This window comes from Schistocerca piceifrons, chromosome 7 (assembly GCF_021461385.2).
Source record: "Schistocerca piceifrons isolate TAMUIC-IGC-003096 chromosome 7, iqSchPice1.1, whole genome shotgun sequence".
NCBI classification, from domain to species: domain Eukaryota; kingdom Metazoa; phylum Arthropoda; class Insecta; order Orthoptera; family Acrididae; genus Schistocerca; species Schistocerca piceifrons.
This window is the reverse complement of record NC_060144.1, coordinates 1,486,681-1,507,845: the sequence shown is the minus strand read 5'-3', so window position 1 is coordinate 1,507,845 and position 21,165 is coordinate 1,486,681. Positions and strand designations below refer to the sequence as shown.

The following is a 21,165-nucleotide window of genomic DNA, read 5'->3' as shown; positions in this document are numbered from 1 at the left end:
ATAGCGTATTACAGTGTTTTATCTACGTTAATCCGTTGTCCTTACAAAGAGCACTGAATTGAATTCGAAATTACACTGTTTGCTTGCAATTCGTCGTTTTTGCGAAGCACGTATACAGGGAATTTGACGTTTTGTTGTTGGGCTATTAGGATACATTAACGCTGCAGCTATAGCCTAATCCTCGCGTGGAGCGGATCCCAGAGGCGTGGACTGCAGGATAAATGCGCCAGTGAGGTAAAGTGTTAAACTGCGAGGGTGTAGCGCGAAAGTGCCGTAATAATCGTACGGGACTGTACTCGACAGGCGGCCTTAACGTTCCGCGAGGAGGAGACTCAAAAAATGCAACATCGAAAGTAGAGGAATCCGCAGCGCAGTGTTTAGATCTGTGTAGGGGATATGGAATCGGATTTTCGTTTTATTGACTTATGAGATTCCTCTAACTTTCCTCTTTAAAATGAGCACACTGGGCTCTCTTTCAGGAGGACGAGGTTCAAACCCGCCTCCAGCCATTCTGATTTAGGTCTGCCGTGATTTCTTCCTTAGGAAGGACACAGCAGATTTCCTTCCCCAATCCGAGGGGATGACAGTACTAAGTGGACATTTTTTCACATTGTTATAAACGGATAGGTTGAGCACACTAAACACTTACTTACTAACATTTTCTTTATAAACGGATCAGTTGAGTGTGCAAACCAGCACATCCAAAAGTCACACAACGAACTCCAGGTCATGAAATTCGTTCTCACTATTTTTAGTCTTTTTCATTCCTTTATATTTCAGTGTAATGTCACAGTCTTTAAAAATTGGAAGTCCCAGTTATCTATTATTTTATTGAACCTATCTGGAAAAATAATTGTAAATTTATCATCGAGCTCTCCGTATCTGGGTTTTAAACGTTCGCAATCAGTATTGTAATACCACTCATTTACCTGAAGCTCACTAATCTTTCTAAACAAATTAGAATTTCTTGCATTATTGAGCTTCTTCAGTAGAGCGTCCATTTATGTAGAACAAAATTTTAATAATCTTTTAAATTTAAAATCTATATAAATATGACTAATGTGTGGGATGATATAAATTTGACATCTTTGTCGAGAGAAGTACTAATCCAATAGAGAAACAAGTTGAGTACAATACTTGCAAATAATAGTTTAAACAATCATTAATCATAGATCACTTGAGAAGTCAGAAACATACTGAACGTGTTAGTGTATTAAAGAGAATTTATGGAGAAGAATACGAAAAGAACTTTGATAAGTATGAGGACACTGATACAGAAAAATGGGAGGAAATAGGAAACTCCAATTCTCTCTTTTTTATGACCATAAAGCAATAGTGGATTTTAATTTGCCAATTAATAATTTCCCTACAAAATTACAAAAATTTTTGAAAGGTTATTCATTATTTTGAAAAGTTTCTCACTCCATAACCAAAAAGCTAGATAGCACAAATACAACAAAATGCAACTAACTACTTTATATTATTTGTATAAAGAATGTGGTATGAATTTTATTTTTCATTAGAAGAGATTCAGTAGCCATAGGGCACTGTATCAAAATTTTCTAGAGCAACTCTTTTGTCACACTGAAATGAAAATTCTTTCTTAAACTGTTTGTTGACCAGATTTTTAGTATAAACATCACTGGTTATCTGATTGTACTCTAGCTGTATCTTTTCTTTCACTTCATTTTCTGTTAGTCATCTCATTTATTCGCCATTCAACTTTTGAATATTCTTGTAATTTAGAGTGAAGCCCTTTACCTTCTTCATCTCTGTCTTTTTATCATTATTCTCATAATAGTTCCTTTTTGGGCATATTGAAGCCCAATCCGTAATCCAAGTATTTCCCAATTCATCAGTCCATTTGCCTAACATACAGCCTGTTTCCACAGTATTTTCACCATCATCAATATATGCTACAGAATTGGTATCAAAATACATGACAGACTCTCCTAGTTTATCTAACATGTCATATAATCCAAGTCTTGCATTTGATGTAGTGAATGCAGCTATGAAAATATTTGTGGATGCATTATTTTCCACATAATAATCCTTGAAATTATATATCATGTGAACCATCTGCTCTCTAATAAAATTGATATCTAAGTTATCTAATCGGTCATCCAGCAGTATCTGATAAAAGTGCTATAAATTGGACACATATTCTGTTTGACTGATATTTTGCCTTTGCCCAAATTTCCCCATAATGAATTACGACATATCTTAGCAACGGCTCGTTTTCCTGGATTTTCCTTTACTCTGTCATGATCTAAGTCAATATCCATTTTCTCTTTAACTGTTTTGATATACTCTTCACCACTTTCAAAATTATGTACACTAGCCTCTAATTTTATCTTCAGAAAATCTTTCACATAATTTTTGAACAGCATATTGCCATTATTTTTAAAATCCTAAACTTCATATCCTTTTTCGACAGCATTCTTCACTTCATCAGTCATCCAAGTTCCAGGAAAACTTCTTTCATCATCACTATGATTGCACTTATCTATTTTTTCTTGAGCACTTTTGACACACAAAGGAAACAACATTTTTCGTTTTTATCGATTTGCATGTGTACAGGCAAAACAGGGTGATACAATCCTCTAGGACCCAATACTTTACATTTTATTGAACCATACCAATTTGTAGAATAATATTTCAGTCTATTAATTTTTCTCTCATGTTGTTCAGGATAAAAGTCATGAAATTGCACAGGAGGACAAAGACTGCATACGTCAATATATTTTATTTTTCAGGTAACACCATCTGCACTAGCTCCTAATTTTATTGCATTTGTGTGGCCACCATAAAAAGCATCTCTTAGATTGAACAGTTCAACAATAATTTCAGGCTACTGCTTTCATTTCTTAAGCCTTTTATACTCTGCTGAGTTCAGCCAGTCACATTCCCACATCTCTACCTGATTGTATCCAGTTTTTCGTATTTCTGCAGTGCTTCTCAAAGTCCTTTGTAAATGGTCACCCATCGTATCCTTGTTTTTATTACTAATCGTCTCGCATTTGAAACATTTTTTGCATCCATGCCCATAACAGCCATGATATTGATAAACAGTATTAGTTTCTTTATCAAACCCATCTTCTTTTGCATCAGCTATCTTCGCCACCATTAAGAGCAAGTTGAAAGTTGTTCCTATTTAACCAAGCTATGGATTCTTTATTATAATAATACAGCAATTGTATTTTTCGGTAAATATTTAGATCTGTAAATAGCCATGCAAACTCCAGCGATGGTTAAATAACAGAATCGATCAATGTTAGCTATCTCTAGAAATTATTTTCTTAGTTCCAGCCTCTTCTCAGTATATCTACATCAGAATTACAGTACTCATTAATTTCTTTCTACATGTTGAACACATAATTTCCTTTAAGTCTGGAGCTATGCTATTTGAGAAATGCATCTCAATCTTTTGGCTTCATAATGTCAACACAGTAATATTCAGTATCACGAATAGGTCCTATGTAGTTTACATTTTCTGGCGTATTGAATAAATGTGGGAAGTAGCCTTTCTTCAACTCTTTCAAATCAAAAGTTTTTGGAAAACTACTGATTGGTCCTTGGATAAAGTTACTGCTGTCTATAATTTTTATACCTAACAGTTTGATCTCCAATAACATAAATTTAGTTCCTGTGTAGATGGTATATGCTCCTATTGTATTTTCAACACAGTGCTTCAAAATGAATTGCAAATCATAATCTTTTGTGTAGTTAGCTATGAATGTATGATAACTCTTCTTTTCAGATATCATCCACCTACAGAATTCATCATTTGGCTTAAATTTATAAACAGTATCACCTCCAAAATTGTGGAAATTTACGAGATTTGGAATATGTGTTCCTGTTTTTAGGGTTCCTTCATAGCCGAACCACACATATCTCTCAGTATAGATAGGTATAAACCACTTTCTTATGGAAGCCTTTTTCACAACATTTAAACTCTTTACCAGCGACTACTTTATTACATTCGAAGCACTGGTAAATATAAAAATCTTTGAATTCTTCATTCACATAGCAACCTTCTTTATTACAATTTGGGCAACCTTGCAATATAAAATCCTCACCAAATCTTCTTTCATGGATACCACCTTTTTTGCAATACAGGTTGTGTATAACATACATGATTTTCAATTTCCTCTACTTGTTTACAATTTCTGCATAGTTCAAAGCAGCACTTATGTTCTTTAGACCTCAAACAACATCGTTAACAGGAACAGCCCAAGCAAATTTTGAAAATACATCAATAACAGTCAATAAATAATTATATCCTTTGTTTAATTTTGAAATTCCTTTCAAATTATGTGAATCTATCTCTACTAGAACAGCTTGCCATAAATCATCTATACCAAGAGAAATTACATTTCTTCATGTAAAATTTTTTCTCATTGGTTTTTGCAGCTCATTAAAGATTTAAAGATTTCTTCACGAAGCGATTCACCCACCTTTTCATTGCCTGCTGTATGAACGAGATTGGAGCAGCCAGAAAGGGGTGGTGAATTGCCAACCTTCACCTACAATTTTTTTTTTACGAATTTACTTTTCTTCTTTTTCAACACTGTGCAAAGACCTTGAAGCCTCTGTCATCCATTTTTTGTTGTAACTCTGTGAGGATTATGTGTTTCAGCAATCTTTTTGCACTTCAAACAGTAGAAGTGATCGCTCTGATGAGCTGAGTGCAAAGCATGATCGCTCAGAAGAGCTGAGTGCAAAGCACGATCATGATTATCCATTCATAAAGGCAAAATTTATCAAGTATTTGAATTATTTCACCAAATATAATTAACTTTACATCTACAGGAACGATTATAACTGTATCTTTCAATTTTACAGTTAGAAAATTTGATTTGTGTACTGTGATTGACTGGTTGCCTTTGTTAACTTATCTCCCACACTTACAGTGATGTTAAAATCATCAAAGTTCAAGTCTCTATTTATATTCTTACTGACAACAATAACTCTTTTAAGCCTGAAATGATTGTCAGAATTGTGCATTTTTAGCTCTCCTCCAGTCATGAACATAAATTCAATTATTTGTCTAACATATACTTTATCTTTAAGATTACTTATCTCATTCAGGTATGGGGTTACATATTTAACATAATCTGTAAAAAGTATTTCTACTTCTGTTTTGTTAAAGTAATCATCGAATAGTGTCAGAATGCTTGTTAAATTTTGTTTATTACTTGTTGAAACATCTTCATTATTCTGCTTCATACATTCATCAAAGTCTTTTGTAGTGAAATAATTACTGAATTTTGTCAGAAACGTGCATATTCAGACTTTGTAACAACATTTGATAACTCATTACCGAAATAATATTTGTTCACTGTATCCTTTCTTCTACCTTTAAAGGCAATATAGCCTTCAGTTACTTTAAAATAGCATTAAATTGTTTCTTAAATTGTTTAATTACATTGGATAACTTTGGATCCATTAAATTCTTTGTTAAATTGTTTAATTACAATGGCTATCTTTGCGTCTCTTGATGATTCAAATTGCTTAATCATATTTTCTATTTTTGGATCAATTTCACTTCTGAATTTTTCTAGATCAAATGCAGTAGTGCTAAGCCGTTCAGTTTGACCCATCTTATTTCCAAAAATGTCCACTTAGTAAATCCAAAATATCATCAAACTTATAATTCTCGCAATTTTAAAACAAATAGACACAAATGACCACTTATTACTTCATCAAAATTCTGTATTCTCTCAGTATTGCAGTGTAGTTCTTCTTTTCCCAACTAGTTAAGTAATTGTTTTGGTATATTACAAGCAAATGAATCAAAAACAAATTTTTTGTCATTATTTTTATAGTAACAAACACAGTGGGTACCAGTGTGATCAGAAGTATCTAAATTTACTATTCCACAATTAAATTTTTATGGTTTATTTGGTAATTCATAAATTATGTATACACCACAAAAGTGTTTAGTTTTCAATTGTTAATTGTTTAGCAAGTTTTTCTATGTCAAAATTAGATAAAGGACTGTTAAATTTTTTGATCAGCTCTTCGAAATTTTTTTTTATTTGCTTTCTTCAGTTCAGTACCTACTTTCATCTCCATTGTTTGATTAAGTTTTTTTTCTGTTCTTTTAATTCTTTATCAGCTTTCTTCTTGTTTAATACTGCATTTGCGATTGCTGCAGATCCTCCAGCAAGTGAACCAATAGCTGCTAGATTTGTTATTGCAGCGAAAAGTAATGGTAGAAATCCACCTTTGTGTTAGTTCTTTTCCTTCCTTCTTTGTATTTGATATTCAATGACCTTTTTCACCACAGGAATACCTAATGTAACAAGCAAGTTTCGTCCAGATTTCTCTTTCTTGCGTTTTTGTGGTTCATGTCAAAATTAATTGATTTTGGTTTAGTCTTGCCACTTGGAAGCAAAGTATAATTGATCTGAAAGTTGTTCATTTATACAGATTAAAAATTTAATGAGATGAAATTTTTATACTCCCCATCCATTGTCATCCACGTCTAAGACCATTCCTAATTTTCGTTTCCCAAATGCTATTCCTCTAACTAAAGTTGCTACAACTTTTTCTCCTAATGAAGCATCACTTACATGCATTCTTTCATTTGCAGCTAACTGAAGTTCTTTAACAGCTTGATGTCTAGATTCTAAAACGTTATGATCACAATAAGCAATTACATGTCGTTTACAAGCCTCGTCTAGTTGATTATTTCCTTGATCACCATGTGCTAGTCTTTGTTCAACATCAGTGTATGGTCCACACCAATTATATCCTAGTAGATTCTTCTCTGACAATGGTAAATGTAAAGCCCAATAGACTAATCCTTTTCTATATTTATCACTTTCCCAGAATGTGTGTGGAACATACTTAAAAAATCTGATCATTTAGAAAATCCCCCATAGGATTGTTGATGATGAAGTCACTAAATTTGTTCATCACCATCTGCATTATGATAACATGTTCATTATGAAAATTTATAGTCTCAGCTAGTTCTTTGCCATAGATTACTGCTAATCTATTGATTTATTACAGAACACCATCCATCCAAACATACTCAATTGGTTTTTTTGTATATTTTTTAACTGAATGTTCCCCTTTTTGCTCAGGTGAACTACAATCTATATTTGGTCTTCTTAAGTTTGGGAAATAGTCTTCAACAATTGGTTTTATCTTACATTTATATTTATTACCTCTACTTGCTTTCACTTTATTTGTAGTATTATTAGAACACAATGCTTCTGAATTGTATAATATATCTGCATAACTTGATAAATCCACCCTATTAAACTTTTCACCCATATTGTCCATAGTAATATGTTTTTCAGTAAAAGACCCATTAATCCATCTGCTCCTACATATGTTTCTCCATCAACTGTTAATTTATCTCCTCTAAATGTTACTGGAAATCTTCCTATATATTTAAAAGGCCCAACAGGCCTTAATCCAAAAGTAATATCTTCACTATGGCTCACATATTTTAGCATTGTTTCACTTATATTTATTTTTTTAAACATCACTCTCCTTTATTCTTTTGACATCTTTGCTCTGTTCTTCATCATATTTCTCTAGAAAATTCATTATTTCCGAATTGCTTAATGTATTATCTCTTTTATTGTTTTCATAATATTTAATGGTGGAATATCGTTAAACTGATCAAAATAATAAGGAGCCATTTGTTTTTCAACTTCTCTATTTTCTTCAATAGTTTTCAAAACATTTTCACCTACTCCTTTAATTCCATGTTTGACTTCTTCAATGGCATCGATAACTGGTTGTTTTTTCCATTTTTAAAACTCTTCTTTTAACTGTTCTTTTACTCTCCTGTTCTGTCTGGCTTTTTTAACGATTTATGTGTCGTATTTTGCAAACATATATTAAGAATAAAAAGCATTACTTAAAATGTTTTTACCTTTAACATTTATGTTTATGTTTGACATGTACATTTATGTTTGATATTTATGTATATGTTCAACATTTATGTTTGATGATTTTACATTAATGTTTATGTTGTTATGAAATGTATTTCATTTCTGAACTTACCTTCATTTGGTTTTCTAGTCATGTCTGTCATAAAGAATCTGAACTCATCCCAACATATACTACACATTTCTTTAAAACCATCAAACTTTAAATGACCACCAACAAACTCGTGATAAATGTAATTTATATTTGTTTCATCCTGTCTAAAGATATTTAAAAAATTTAAATTATCTCTAACTGTTTCGGTATTTTTGAGTACTTTTCAGTTAAGTAAAAGCAATCTATTCCTTTGTATCTACCTCTAGTAAAATATTCTCTAACGATATCTTGGTTCTCAAGAATGAAGTCATCAAATACAGCAACTGAATTTCTCTCACATTTATCTAATAGATTGATTTTTTCATTATTTTCAGTAAAACTAACAATTTTTTCATTAATTTTATCTTCAGTTTTTTCATTCTTTTTATATATTCTTGATATTTTGGTTGGTCTAAACTTTTTGAATAAACATACAAATGATCAATTTTTTCCAATTCAGCCATCCTGGAGCTAAAATATAATTATCAAATGGTTCAAATGGCTCTGAGCACTATGGGACTCAACTGCTGTGGTCATAAGTCCCCTAGAACTTAAAACTACTTAAACCTAACTAACCTAAGGACATCACACACATCCATGCCCGAGGCAGGATTGGAACCTGCGACCGTAGCGGTCGCGCGGTTCCAGACTGTAGTGCCCTTAACCACTCAGCCACTCCGGCCAGCCATATAATTATCAATCATTAATGTTGTTTTTCCACATCCACTCAGACCAATTATTGCACATCAAAGAGAATTTGGTAAAAGCCTACCATGTTTGTTTTTCGACTTCTTTTCTGGAAGACTTATTTTTTCCCCATCAGTTATGCTCATTTATTAATAAAAAATTTTAATAGTAAATGAGCAGATTGTTTCAACTGAGTGGTAAGTCATCAGTGCTCAAAAAAGATTTACTGTACCCATACAAGATAGCTATACTAATGTTGCACTGGTTGCATTTTATACAACCTTTTTAACTCCAAACATTACTTCATAAAATAATAAACTTTACTGTGATGGAAAACAATAGAAATTCCTGTAGGTCAGTATAGTTTGAAAAACTTGGAAAAATTTATTCTCTCTAAAAATCCTAATATTCACATTAACGTGGATGAAATTTTAAATAGAGTTACTATTCAAAGTAATGTTAAGTTGTATATAGATATAAAAGAAGATAATATTGCATGTGTGTTAGGATATAGTGATGAAATTGTTGAAGCTAATGAAAAGTCTGTTGGTAATGATATGCCTCAAATTATTCCATTTGAGTTAATGAACATAAATTATAATCTCACTGATGGAATGTTTGTGAAGCATACTGATCATTTTCACAGAGAAGCTAATATTATTGCATCATTAAAGCTTAATGCAGAATTTGTTGGACCAATAATTCATGAACCGAATTATTCTGTAAATATTCCAATATTTTATTCAATTCAGGACTTAGAAATTACTATAACTGATGAAAATGATAATTTGATCGACTTTAATGCTACTTGTGTAACAGTTTTTTAGAAATTCCTTAATATTTTTATTCTTAAGTAAATTATTAACAAGGTTGAGTGTTATCAGTTATTTGAATCTCCCCAACAAGAAAACAGAGATTAATATAAATATTGGATATGGTTGGGTTCATCCTAATCATGCCAAATTATACATTAACTTCAGTATTATCGGAAAAGATGGTACAAATTATCCAACTTATGATGGAAAATCCAATAAAAATTATTCGATAATTATGTAGCAAAACTTTTCAATGTTATCACCATATAGAAAGGTAACAGAATTTGGTCTAGAACGGAATTTCCATTTATTTCTTCATCGGTTCTTATTCGATTGACTTTGACTCTAGCCAATGAGCTAAACATGGAAGGCCATATTCTTAATAATGGAAAGATAACAATTAAGAAAAATGAACTACTTTATCCATTAGAATTATTCAGTGGATTTTTTAAAGATTATAAAAAAAACAATGTGGGAAGGAGATTTAACAGTAATTTTTACATGGTCATCAAGTGCTGAAGATTCTATTCTTTGTTTGTCAGATTGTACCCAAGTTGGAGTTGAAGATGTGACCACACTTCCAAAAGGGGGAAAAATTGTTGCAGAGTCAATGGAAATTCGTCTTCCTGTTGTTAAATTTGAACCAGAATATTCACTTGAATTAGAACAAGATAGACTTAAAAAACCAAAAATTCCCATATCTTTCTTTGAGCCACAAACTGTAGAGATTTCTGGATTGGATGAAAAAAGAAATTTTGAGTCAGATATTACAAATTTCAACTCTGTAGAAATTGACATGCCTTATTTCATCTTTATTGTTTTCCAGACAAAAAGGAAAAGTAATCAGTTAGTTGACTCTTCTTTATTCGATAATGTGAAATTACAGAATATATACTTGAAAAATGGGAGAAATGAAGTTTTTCCTCGAGAAATGTGGAATCTAATTCCGCCAAATAAGTATCTAAAAGCATATGATGCTTTCATTGATATTAAGAGAACTATGCAGTTGAATGGTGATGTTACTAAGAGTCCATTCAATTTTATTCAAAATTATCCTATCTTTGTAATAAATATTTCTATAAGTATGTATGTGTTAGCTATTAAAAAAACAACAATGAAGTTGTGTGGAACTTTTAATGAAAAAATTCCGAAAGATACACTTATGTATGTAGTAATGTACAGCAAAAGAATTTGACATATGCTCCACAGCACAAAATTTTGGTTGAAAATTTTTGAAGTGTCTTTTTTTTATTTTTGTGGGTGTGTTGATTTGCACCCTCAAGTGATCCATTTATAAAAATGTCAGTAAGTGGCTAGTGTGCTCAACCTATCCGTTTATAACAAAATGAAAAGAAGTCTGTAAATAATCCGTGAGTGCGCCCAAGTGACCCACTTACTACTGATGACCTCGCTATTTGGTCCCCTTCACCCAAATCAACCAACCAACCTCTTTCAAATGACATACCATACATGAGAACTTTTAACATTGTAACACATCAGCAATCGTGAAGAATTTAATGATTATAAAGAATCTGCCTCGATTGCAAATAGAAACCGGATACTGACCTAGGTTTCGGCGCGAATAACCATGCCATCTTCGAAACACACTAAAACTACAAACTGCTTAAAGACGCATGGTCCAACATTAATACAGAACGCCGAAAAGGGCAAAAAACTCGCATAAAATGTAAAATAAACGGTACATGTGTACCATGTCAATAGCTGTACTCAAACGTCAGAAGCGTGCTTCCTCACCCCAGCCAACAACGTTCAGTGGATCGCGGGATCTCAGTTTACCTGACACAGACTAAGGTATGCAGACAACATAATCAAGACATTAGTGTAAAAAGCAAGACATGTGCAAAGGGGTGCCAAAATCAAGATGATTATGAAGACTGTGAAGAAGGTATTAACTGTGGATCAGGAATGTTTTAATCTTCTTTCTCATTTTACGTAGGTTTATTTTTTACTTCTTCTAGGAACATTATCTCAGCTAGTGTTGAACCTAGAAATCTTAAATTTTTACGACATAGTCACATTGATTTCTAATACATACTGGAACAATGATTCTTGAATTACTTGATTTAAGAAAGATTTAGAGGTGATAATGTGGTGAAAAGTGATGGAAAAATTTACTTAAGGAAAATTTAAAATCTATGCGTTTCAGTATTGTTAGAACATATCAATGCACATACGTTAAAAATTTCATCTGTCTAGCTCCAGTACACATAACATTGCGGGCATTGGCGATTCTGTATCCGCTCGGCCAATTCACACTAACACTCAAGTCATATATCGTCAAAATGTTTCGCAACGCATTTCAAAAGGCGGCACACGTGGCCCCCAAGCTCATTGTCTTCCACTACACAGCCCGCCGCTCATCTTCCAGTCTTCGTTTTGACGTGCTGATCGTCCTGAGCAGACATTTGTTTCCATCAGTTTTAACCGTATGATAAACAAAGTATAGTCCATCTTAAGCAAGTCTCTGTAGCTCAGAATAACTATTGCAACGTACATCCTTACTGTATCGAACCTTGGTCTCCTTCTGTAAATTTTGCCAAACCCGCAAAATTAAACTTCGTGACAGTACAAAGTTGTCGATATCTGGGTGCCTGATGACGTGTGCTACCGACTGATCCTCACTGTAAGTCAAGTAGTGCCATATTGTTCTTTTCTCCCCTCAACAACTCTTCATTAGTTATCTGATCTACCCATCAGATCATCAATATTCGTCACATTTCAAAAGCTTCTATTCTCTTCGTGTCTTATGTATTCATCGTTCACATTTCGCTTCAGTTCAAGTCTACATTCCACACGAATACCTCGAGTAAAGCCTTCCTAACGTTTAAATTTATATTTGATGTTAAAAAAATTTCTCTTCTTCAGATACGATTTCCTTGCAGTTGTTAGCCTGTTCCCAACGACAACACCTTCCCCAGGAACCCTCCGCCCAGAGATCCGAATGGTGAACTACGCGCGGTATTTAGTAAGTAAGGCAACACTTTTTTTCTGAAAGCTGGTTGCTTTTATTTAAGATTCCAATACACGATGTCATTCCCTCTCTGCTGGCTACAGAGTCCTATTTTTCCACACAATCTCCGTTCAATGCTGCGGCCTTACGCCACTTTACTGGGAGGGCCTGTATGGCCGCCATGTACCACTCTACTGGTCGACGTCTTGTTGCAGCAATAACCTCCCCGTCGTCCACGTACTGCTTCCCGCGAGCGCATCCTTCATTGGAAATTGGAGGGTGCGAGATGGATAGGAAGCCTCAGTCCAACTAAGTTTTGTGAGATCCACTCGGGTGCGCAGACTTGTGTGAGGCCTTGTCTTGTCATGGAGAAGGAGAAGTTCGTTTGTATTTCTGTGGCGCACGTTTCAACATTGCAGGAGTCGTATCCATGTGCGGCCGGCCGCTTTGCGTGCCCTGGCTACCATGATGACGCCTCGCCCGACGACTCACCGTGGTTTTGTTCACTTCCAGGTCTCCAAAGACATTCCAATTGTGCCTAAGAATATCTGCGATGCTCAGGTTTTCCGCCAAAAGAAACAATGACTACACTATTTGGACCGCATCTCTTACACACACCATTTTGAAGACTACGGATAGCGCCGCCACCTATCGGAACTCCATCAAACTATAGGGAATGAAGCGGGAATATTCCACGATGCATCACAACAAATTCTGCATTTTTTCAGCCGTGAATGGTCGAGGAAAACATGTGTTGCATTACGTATTGAACGCCCCTCTACTTTACGTCCGGAATATTTTACATGAGAGGATGTCACAATGTAGAACTCAATGGCCTTGAGAAATACATCTGAATCCCCTTGCTTTCAGCCGTTCGTAGTACAAACATTGCAAAGTCATACAGGCTAATGTTAGAATGCAAGATGAGCCAATCATCCAGACTGTTCCCCTGTAACTGCTCAGAAGGTTGCTGGCTCTCTTCAAGAACCATACGTTATCTACCTCTCTACATATAGCTCTCCAACTTATAATAATTTACCGCTTTAAAATCTTATGAGTCTTCATTAGAACTAAAAATACAGAGAAGAAAAAAGGAAAAATTAAAATGAGAAATTAAAAAGTGAAAACAGGAAGTCGAACATACAATTGATGCCCATTTGGGTCACTTGACTTGACAAGTGCCGTTCTTGCTCATGCGCCATACTTGTAAAAATGGAACAGTTATGTTCGTAGAAGGCGCATCAGCAAACGCGACTTAATCTGTGGATAGTACAGTTCAATTTGTGTTCATGTTTAAAAAAGTATAACGTATATATATATATATATATATATATATATATATATATATATATATATATATAAAAACCATATTTTCTAGTATTTAAAGAAACTAAAACAAACGATTACTGGACCATTGGGGACCACTCGTACGATAACTACGAAATGAATACATCTGTTTTGTATGTAATTGGGAGTACAATTTATCAAATACCAAAAAATGCTTTTTGAATAGTTAAGCCAAAGATGCTGATGCACAAGTACAACGCATGATCAAGCACTGCAGTAGTTGTCAAATGACAAAGGTGGGCGCCACTTGACTATTCGACATACTGCTTCTGTAACAAAATAATGTAAATGTTTTTATTTTCCCTTCATCTTGAGTTCTTTAGTTTTTAAAAGTAAAAGTAATTTTGCAGTTTGTCTTTCCTGTATCTTTCTCGTAAGAGTCGAAACCAGGAATGTGTTTGCAGTCCATCTAGTGCGATTTTGACAATTATTATGAACAAAAAGGGATTTTCCAAACTAGATGACATGCTCCAATCGTAAAATGTCAAATTCCATGTCTCGACTGAAAGCTCTTGGATGTATAACCACTTGACACAGTTTGAAGCTGGTACACTTGCTTGAAAAGGATGTCTGAACCAAAGTATACGCAGCGATGAAGGTTAACAGCTTAAGCACTGGCATGAGATCCTTGTCTACATGAATCCAGCAATTTCAGATTCCATCTAGCATGCAGTCAATCGCTATTTCCCTGCCGAAGTAAATTTAAAGCCCCTCGACTGTTATCGCAAAATCGTGAGCAGTAGTCGCTTACCTCTAAAGTGTTCGGACAAACCCTACAGAAGCTTGTCGTTCTACAGTAGGCAATCAGCACAAATGACCACGTTTTGTTCGATCTGAGACACATGCACTGATAATCCTCCCGATGAGTTTACAAAGGTGTTAATCAATAAGCACCAAACAAATCAATTTATGTTGGCTCATGATTTTCTCCCTCACTATGAATTGGAAAGTGGAGAATTCCTCGAATGTATTTTGACAGAAAAAGAAAATAGGGCGACTTGTTTCAAACTGGAGTCTGAAAACATATTAAGGCAATTGCATCTTACACGTATCAGTTGCAAAACAGCTCAAACGACAACAGGACACAGACAAGAATCGTAACGACAGTCATGAGCAAACGAGGTGGAAGTTTTGACTCGTGGTCCGCACAGATATACGAATGTTCCTCAATAACGTTTACCGGGTTTTTTAAAGCAAGAAGAGGGCGGAGGCTTTTGGAAATTTGTGGTAAGTTCCTATGGAACCAAACTGCTGAGGTCATCGGTTCCTAGGCTTATACACTACTTAATCTAACTTAAACTAACTGACGCTAAGGACAACACACACACCTATGCCCGAGGAGGCTCGAACTTCCGAAACGTGGCCAGGCGCCCTAAGCCACGCGGCTACTCCGTCCATCCGGATGATTTTCAATAGGATTTGGAGGAAGAGTGTGACTGACCCAACAGCACACGTGAAATGATTGATTTTATCAACATTTATTTAAACAATGGAAAGTCCAGGTTGGAGTATGAACGTTATTATGAAAAGGATAGGTTGCTACTCGCTGTAAAGATGGCACGTTGATTTGCAGACTGTTATGCACTGAGCTTTCGGCCAGAGCTTTATTCAGAAAAGATAAGAAAACACACACACACACATTAAACAAGGCAGCGGCCCCACCGCCCATGCATACACGACCGCTCTCTCCGGCCTCAGCGGCGCAAAGTCAAGTCTGGATTTCAGCTATTGGCAAGCCTCGAAACCACAAAAGACGGGTTTCAGAACTCTTTCATTGTTGCAAATGGAGAATGACGCTGTAATGTTTACTTCGCAAAAGCGCAGACCGAAATGATGTGACAATGTCGACATCTGTCACAAGTGCCGGCCGGGGTGGCCAAGCGGTTCTAGGCGCTACAGTCTGGAACCGCGCGATCGCTACGGTCGCAGGTTCGAATCCTGCCTCGGGCATGGATGTGTGTGATGTCCTTAGGTTAGTTAGGTTTAAGTAGTTCTAAGTTCTAGGGGACTGATGACCTCAGTCCCATAGTGCTCAGAGCCATTTGAACCATTTTTCTGCCACAAGCGAAGAATCGGTGTCATTTAGCGGTTGGTAGCGCCTACCCACTACCTCCGCGGCAGCAAAAGTCGCAGTTGCTTAATGGCATTCATTTCAGAAGGCACGGACGGTGTAGCGTGCACTGCCAACATTGGTCCCCTTAAGTCCTAGTTATGGTTCGTGTTTCCAGCGAGGACTTTGCTTATTGATAGTGCTGCGAATGTGCACAGGGCATTGTCCTCTTAAGGCGCGTACACACTTGACCAACGAAGGCCAATGAGGACAACCGATCGCTTCGTTTGATGAGATTTGTTTGGCGTGTACGGGCAGGAAATCGTAGCCAACGAAGCGATTCGTCTTGGTTGCGGTTTCGAATGCCGGTGATGAAAATGAAAGCGTTGATGGTGGTTTTGGCTTGGTACCACCGTCCTAGTGTCGACTCTGGGTCGAATATCCGTTGACCCAGTAGCGATTTCCATTGTCTGCTGAATGGGAGTGTATTTATTGTGGTTAAAAATATTGGAGTATTGAGTGGAATACGGAGACTACATTAAAGCTAATATAGTTTTATAGTGAACGTGAATGTTCATGGGACCCTAAGAAACGCGTCTGCAAAAGCAAATTGATAAGATTAGCTGCTTGGAGGAAAATACGTGAGCTGTCAGAAAATATTGTGCACTTGTGAAAAAGACATCTGCTAAAAGAAGTGTCATCTTCGTAAATTTTAGGCCCTGCACAAACGAAAAACAATTCGAAATCTGTAGCTTTCACTGCGAAAAAAATATGAAAGAACCCATATTCCAGTTGATCTTTAAGGTGAGTCATTAATTTTGCCCTACCACACTGGTCCCTTCTTTTGAAGGAAATGTCATCCACCATCGTCGTTTCTTCTTCTACATCTTTTTCTGATGATTCGCCTCTTTCAGTAAATTAAAGGCTGCACATGCGACACCTATTAAACGCCTTTTCTTCCTTCATAATATCGGTCGGAGAAACTCTAATTAAAACGCTAATTTATAACAATAACAAAGTGGTAGCGATCTCCGAAAGTTATAAGAGAATCCCTTGGCCCCAACCCCTTTGGTTGGTGAAGATGAGAAACCGTTGACGATCAATGTTGTGGATTGGCAAGACAGCCAACCCACTATGAGAGGAAGCCGAAAGGCACGCGTTTTAGCTCACGCAGGCTGGCGTGAGGTCTGGAACAGGTCAAGGAAATGAGACTAACAAAAAACGTACGTAGCTGCGGGAATACTTAACTTTAATCCATCATTGGTGAACATCGCTCTTGACGGTACATGTTTTACAGCATCAATAGTAACTGGTAATGGCGCCTTGCTAGGTCGTAGCAAATGACGTAGCTGAAGGCTGTGCTAACTATCGTCTCGGCAAATGAGAGCGTATTTTGTCAGTGAACCATCGCTAGCAAAGTCGGCTGTACAACTGGGGCGAGTGCTAGGGAGTCTCTCTAGACCTGTGGCAGCGCTCGGTCTGCAATAATCACTGATAGTGGCGACACGCGGGTCCGACGTATACTAACGGACCGCGGCTGATTTAAAGGCTACCACCTAGCAAGTGTGGTGTCTGGCGGTGGCACCACATTCCTCCCCCTCAAATCGGCGGACGGTTGTGGCATAAGGCTTTCGCCCGCCGGGGGAGGGACCCCATGTTGACGTATGCGACGAGGTGGGGAGCCTAACAACAGGCGAGGCTGTGCCACCCGCACCCTGCCATTCGGACCGAGGGGAGCTAGGAAACGCCTGAGAACCTGCTCAACATGCGCCCGTAGAGAGACAGGAGGGGCCGAAGGGTCGACCTCCATCGGGCCGGGGCACCCGACGGGCGAGGACGACATATGGTCCGGAGCGGGCAAGAGTTCCATGTCGGAGGACAACTGGTCACGGGAAGCGATCGGCGCGTGACCCAGGGAGGCGCCCGGCGGTTGCAGCGACGCGTCCACTGCGGGCGTCGCCGGCGGGAGAACAGGCGGCGGCGGCGGCGGCGGCGGAGGCGCGTCGCCTTGGGGCAAAATGGAAGGCAGCGTCGGTAACACCTGGGGCTGAGGCGAGCCAGTAGATGGGTCCCCAGGGCGCTGACCGGACGGCACCGTCGCTGAAAGCAGACAGGGAGCGGCAGATCCCGTGCGACGTCAGAGGCGCAGCTGATTGAGATGCCGACGCACCTCACCAGAGGCCCCCAAAACCAGATACATAGCGGGGCCGAGGCAGCGAAGAATGCGCCCTGCGAGCCAACGCCGTGAACCTCGATAGTTGCGATAGTAGACAACGTCGTCTGGAGCAAAAGCAGGTGTCTGCCGCTGCACAGGAACCTGATGCGGTGGATGTAGCAAAGACATCAAGGTGCGATGAGGGCGACCGTGCAGCAACTCAGCCGGCGAGCGACCATCGCGGGGCTGAGAGCGATACGAGGACAAAAAGAGCAATAACGCGTCCTCCCGAGAATGAGACTCTTTCAATTTCAACATCTGTGACTTGAAAGTCCTGACCAAACGTTCAGCGGCACCGTTTGACTGTGGCGAAAACGGCGCGGACGTCAGATGTTGAATACCATTGGCCTTGCAGAATGACTGAAATTCTGCGGACATGAATTGTGGGTTATTGTCGGAAACAACAGTCGGTGGAAGACCTTCAATGCAAAAGATAGCGGATAACTCTTGGATGGTGGCAGATGACGTCGTGGAAGACATCCGGACAACAAAAGAAAAATTACTGAATGAATCTACCACAACCAACCATCGAGCATTCCAGAATGGACCAGCAAAATCGATGTGTAAGCGTTGCCAAGGGGAAGTGGCTTTTGGCCATGCAAAGAATTTCCGCGGTGGTGCTGATTGTTGTTCGGCACACACCATGCAAGAAGAGCACATATTCGTAATCGCGGCATCGATTCCGAACCAAGTACAGTGCTGCCGAGCAAGTTGTTTCGTTCCCACTATACCCCAATTTCCTTGGTGGAGAAGCCGTAAGACAGAGGACTGTAACGAACGTGGGACCACGACCCTGGACTGATCATTATCAGAACGCAACAGCAAAACACCACGTCGTACAAAAAGTCTCTCCTTGTGAGCAAAAAATCAGCGAACCAACGGATCCCCGATCCGTGACTTTGACAAGGGCCATTGAGTAGCAACAAAACGCAGAACGGTAGCAAGGACAGGGTCGGCAGCTGTGGCTGTAGCTACACGACGAAAATCAATCGGAAACGATTCGACCACGTCATCGGTTTCCGCATCAATGAACATGCAAGCAAGTTCGGAAGAATCGAATGCTCTGTCCTCAGCAACAGGCAAACGGGATAACGCATCGGCGTTTCCGTGCTTAGCAGTGGACCGATACAAGATATCGTAGCGGTACTGCGAGAGGAAAATAGACCAGCGAATGAATTTCTGCGCTGTACGTGGACGTACAGGCTTGGTCGGATGAAAAAGCGATGTCAAAAGTTTGTGGTCTGTGATGATGGTAAAGTGACGACCATACAATAAATCAAGAAACTTTGTAACACTAAATACGAGAGCCAATGCTTCTTTCTCGATCTGTGAATAATTTCTTTGTGCAGACGAGAGCAATTTGGACGCAAAGGCAATAGGGCGATCGTGCGAACAATCTTTGTGCGCCAGCACAGCACCGATCCCGAAATCCGATGCATCCACCATCAACAAAAGGGGCTTCCGGGGATCGAATGGCGTAAAGCAAGTATTGGAAAGCAACGCCGATTTCAACTGGCGAAAGGCGCGTTCGGAACACCCTTACGGCGTAAGCGATGAAGCGGAGCTGAAATGGAAGAGGCATGTGGCACATATCTGTTATAGTAATTTATTTTCCCAAGCACACTCTGTAGCTGCTTCAAATTCTGCGGCGAAGGCAAGTCTTGTATGGCACGGAGGTGCTCTGGACTGGGATGTATGCCTTGGGCATTGAGTACATGTCCCAGATAGGGTAAGTCACGAGCAAAAAACACACATTTGTCCTTCCGCAAGCGAAGACCATTTTGTCGCAAGACCTGAAATAATGTTCTGAAATTGGCTAAATGTTCTTCTTCCGTCTTTCCGGAGATCACAATATCGACCAGATAGTTTGCTGCAGTAGGGACCGACGCACAAACAGTTTGTAGATATTGCTGAAACAATGCAGGGGCGGATGTACACCCGAATGGCAGTCGTTTGAAGCGACACAAACCAAGATGCTTGTTAACCACCAAAACGCGCTGGGATTCTTCGTCCACCGGTATTTGCAAGTACGCATCTTCTAGGTCCAACTTCGAAAAATATTTACCCGGGCACAGTTTGTCAAAAAGATCTTCCGGGCGGGGTAAAGGAAAAGTTGCAGTCACCAGTTGTGGATTCACTCTTGCCTTGAAGTCCACACAAAGTCTCAATTTTCCGGAAGGTTTTTGCAAAATTACTAAGGGTGATGCCCAGAGAGAAGCCTGCACACGTTCAATTACACCTTGTGATTCCAAATTGTGTAATGTTTTTGCGACCTCATCACGCAATGCGTGGGGAACATTGCGCGCTCTGAAAAATTCCGGTTGCGCGTTTACTTTCAGTTCCAAACGTGCTTTATAGTTCTTAGCGCAACCAAGGCCCGGTGCAAAAATGTCTGCAAATTCGTCACATTGACGAGAAACACTGTCTGAAGGCACAGTCTGGTTCACTGATAGGACCTGATTGACTATAGACAAGTTAAACAACTGAAATAAATCGAAACCAAACAAGTTCACTGCAGAAGAAGAACGAAGGACGTAAAATGACACAAGATTTGTTTGTCCTTTGTATGTTGCAAGAAGGCTGCACTGTCCTAACACAGGGAGCCCGTGACCTGAATATGTAGTTAGCGTAACATTTGCGGCACGCAACGGAGGTGTGCCCAGCTGTTTGTATGTGTCTTGATTGATCAGTGAAACTGCAGCTCCGGTATCGAGCTGGAATGGTATCACTTTGCCGTTAATGTCCAAGTCTACAAAAAGTTTATTGTCCTGCTGACGACAAGAGCGACTGTCTCGTGCAACGTGAACTGACACTGGTACAAAATCACTTGTGACATGACGGGATTTCCGTCGATGTCGACGCACACTATTTGTGGGACGAACACAGTCACTGTTAGAGAGAGTGGCACTGGGCGGAGTGGAATGAACTACATGAATTTCCATGGGCGAAGTTTCACGAGCCTGAGTATTCTTGGTTCGATTTCGGCGCGAAGCAAAGGGCCTGGAATGGTTGTGAGCTTCTGAGTGGAGCTTTT

The 21,165-nt window shown here is 38.5% G+C and overlaps 1 protein-coding gene across 1 annotated transcript in view; it reads left to right on the top strand.

The window, feature by feature from the left end:
* LOC124804964 overlaps nt 1-21,165 on the top strand; it is a 77,999-nt gene that overhangs the window by 13,757 nt on the left and 43,077 nt on the right. Inside the window, exon 3 of the mRNA XM_047265355.1 lies at nt 2,692-2,756. Within this exon, the coding sequence (XP_047121311.1) occupies nt 2,692-2,756 (65 nt within the window). The remainder of the gene's footprint in view (nt 1-2,691; nt 2,757-21,165) is intronic.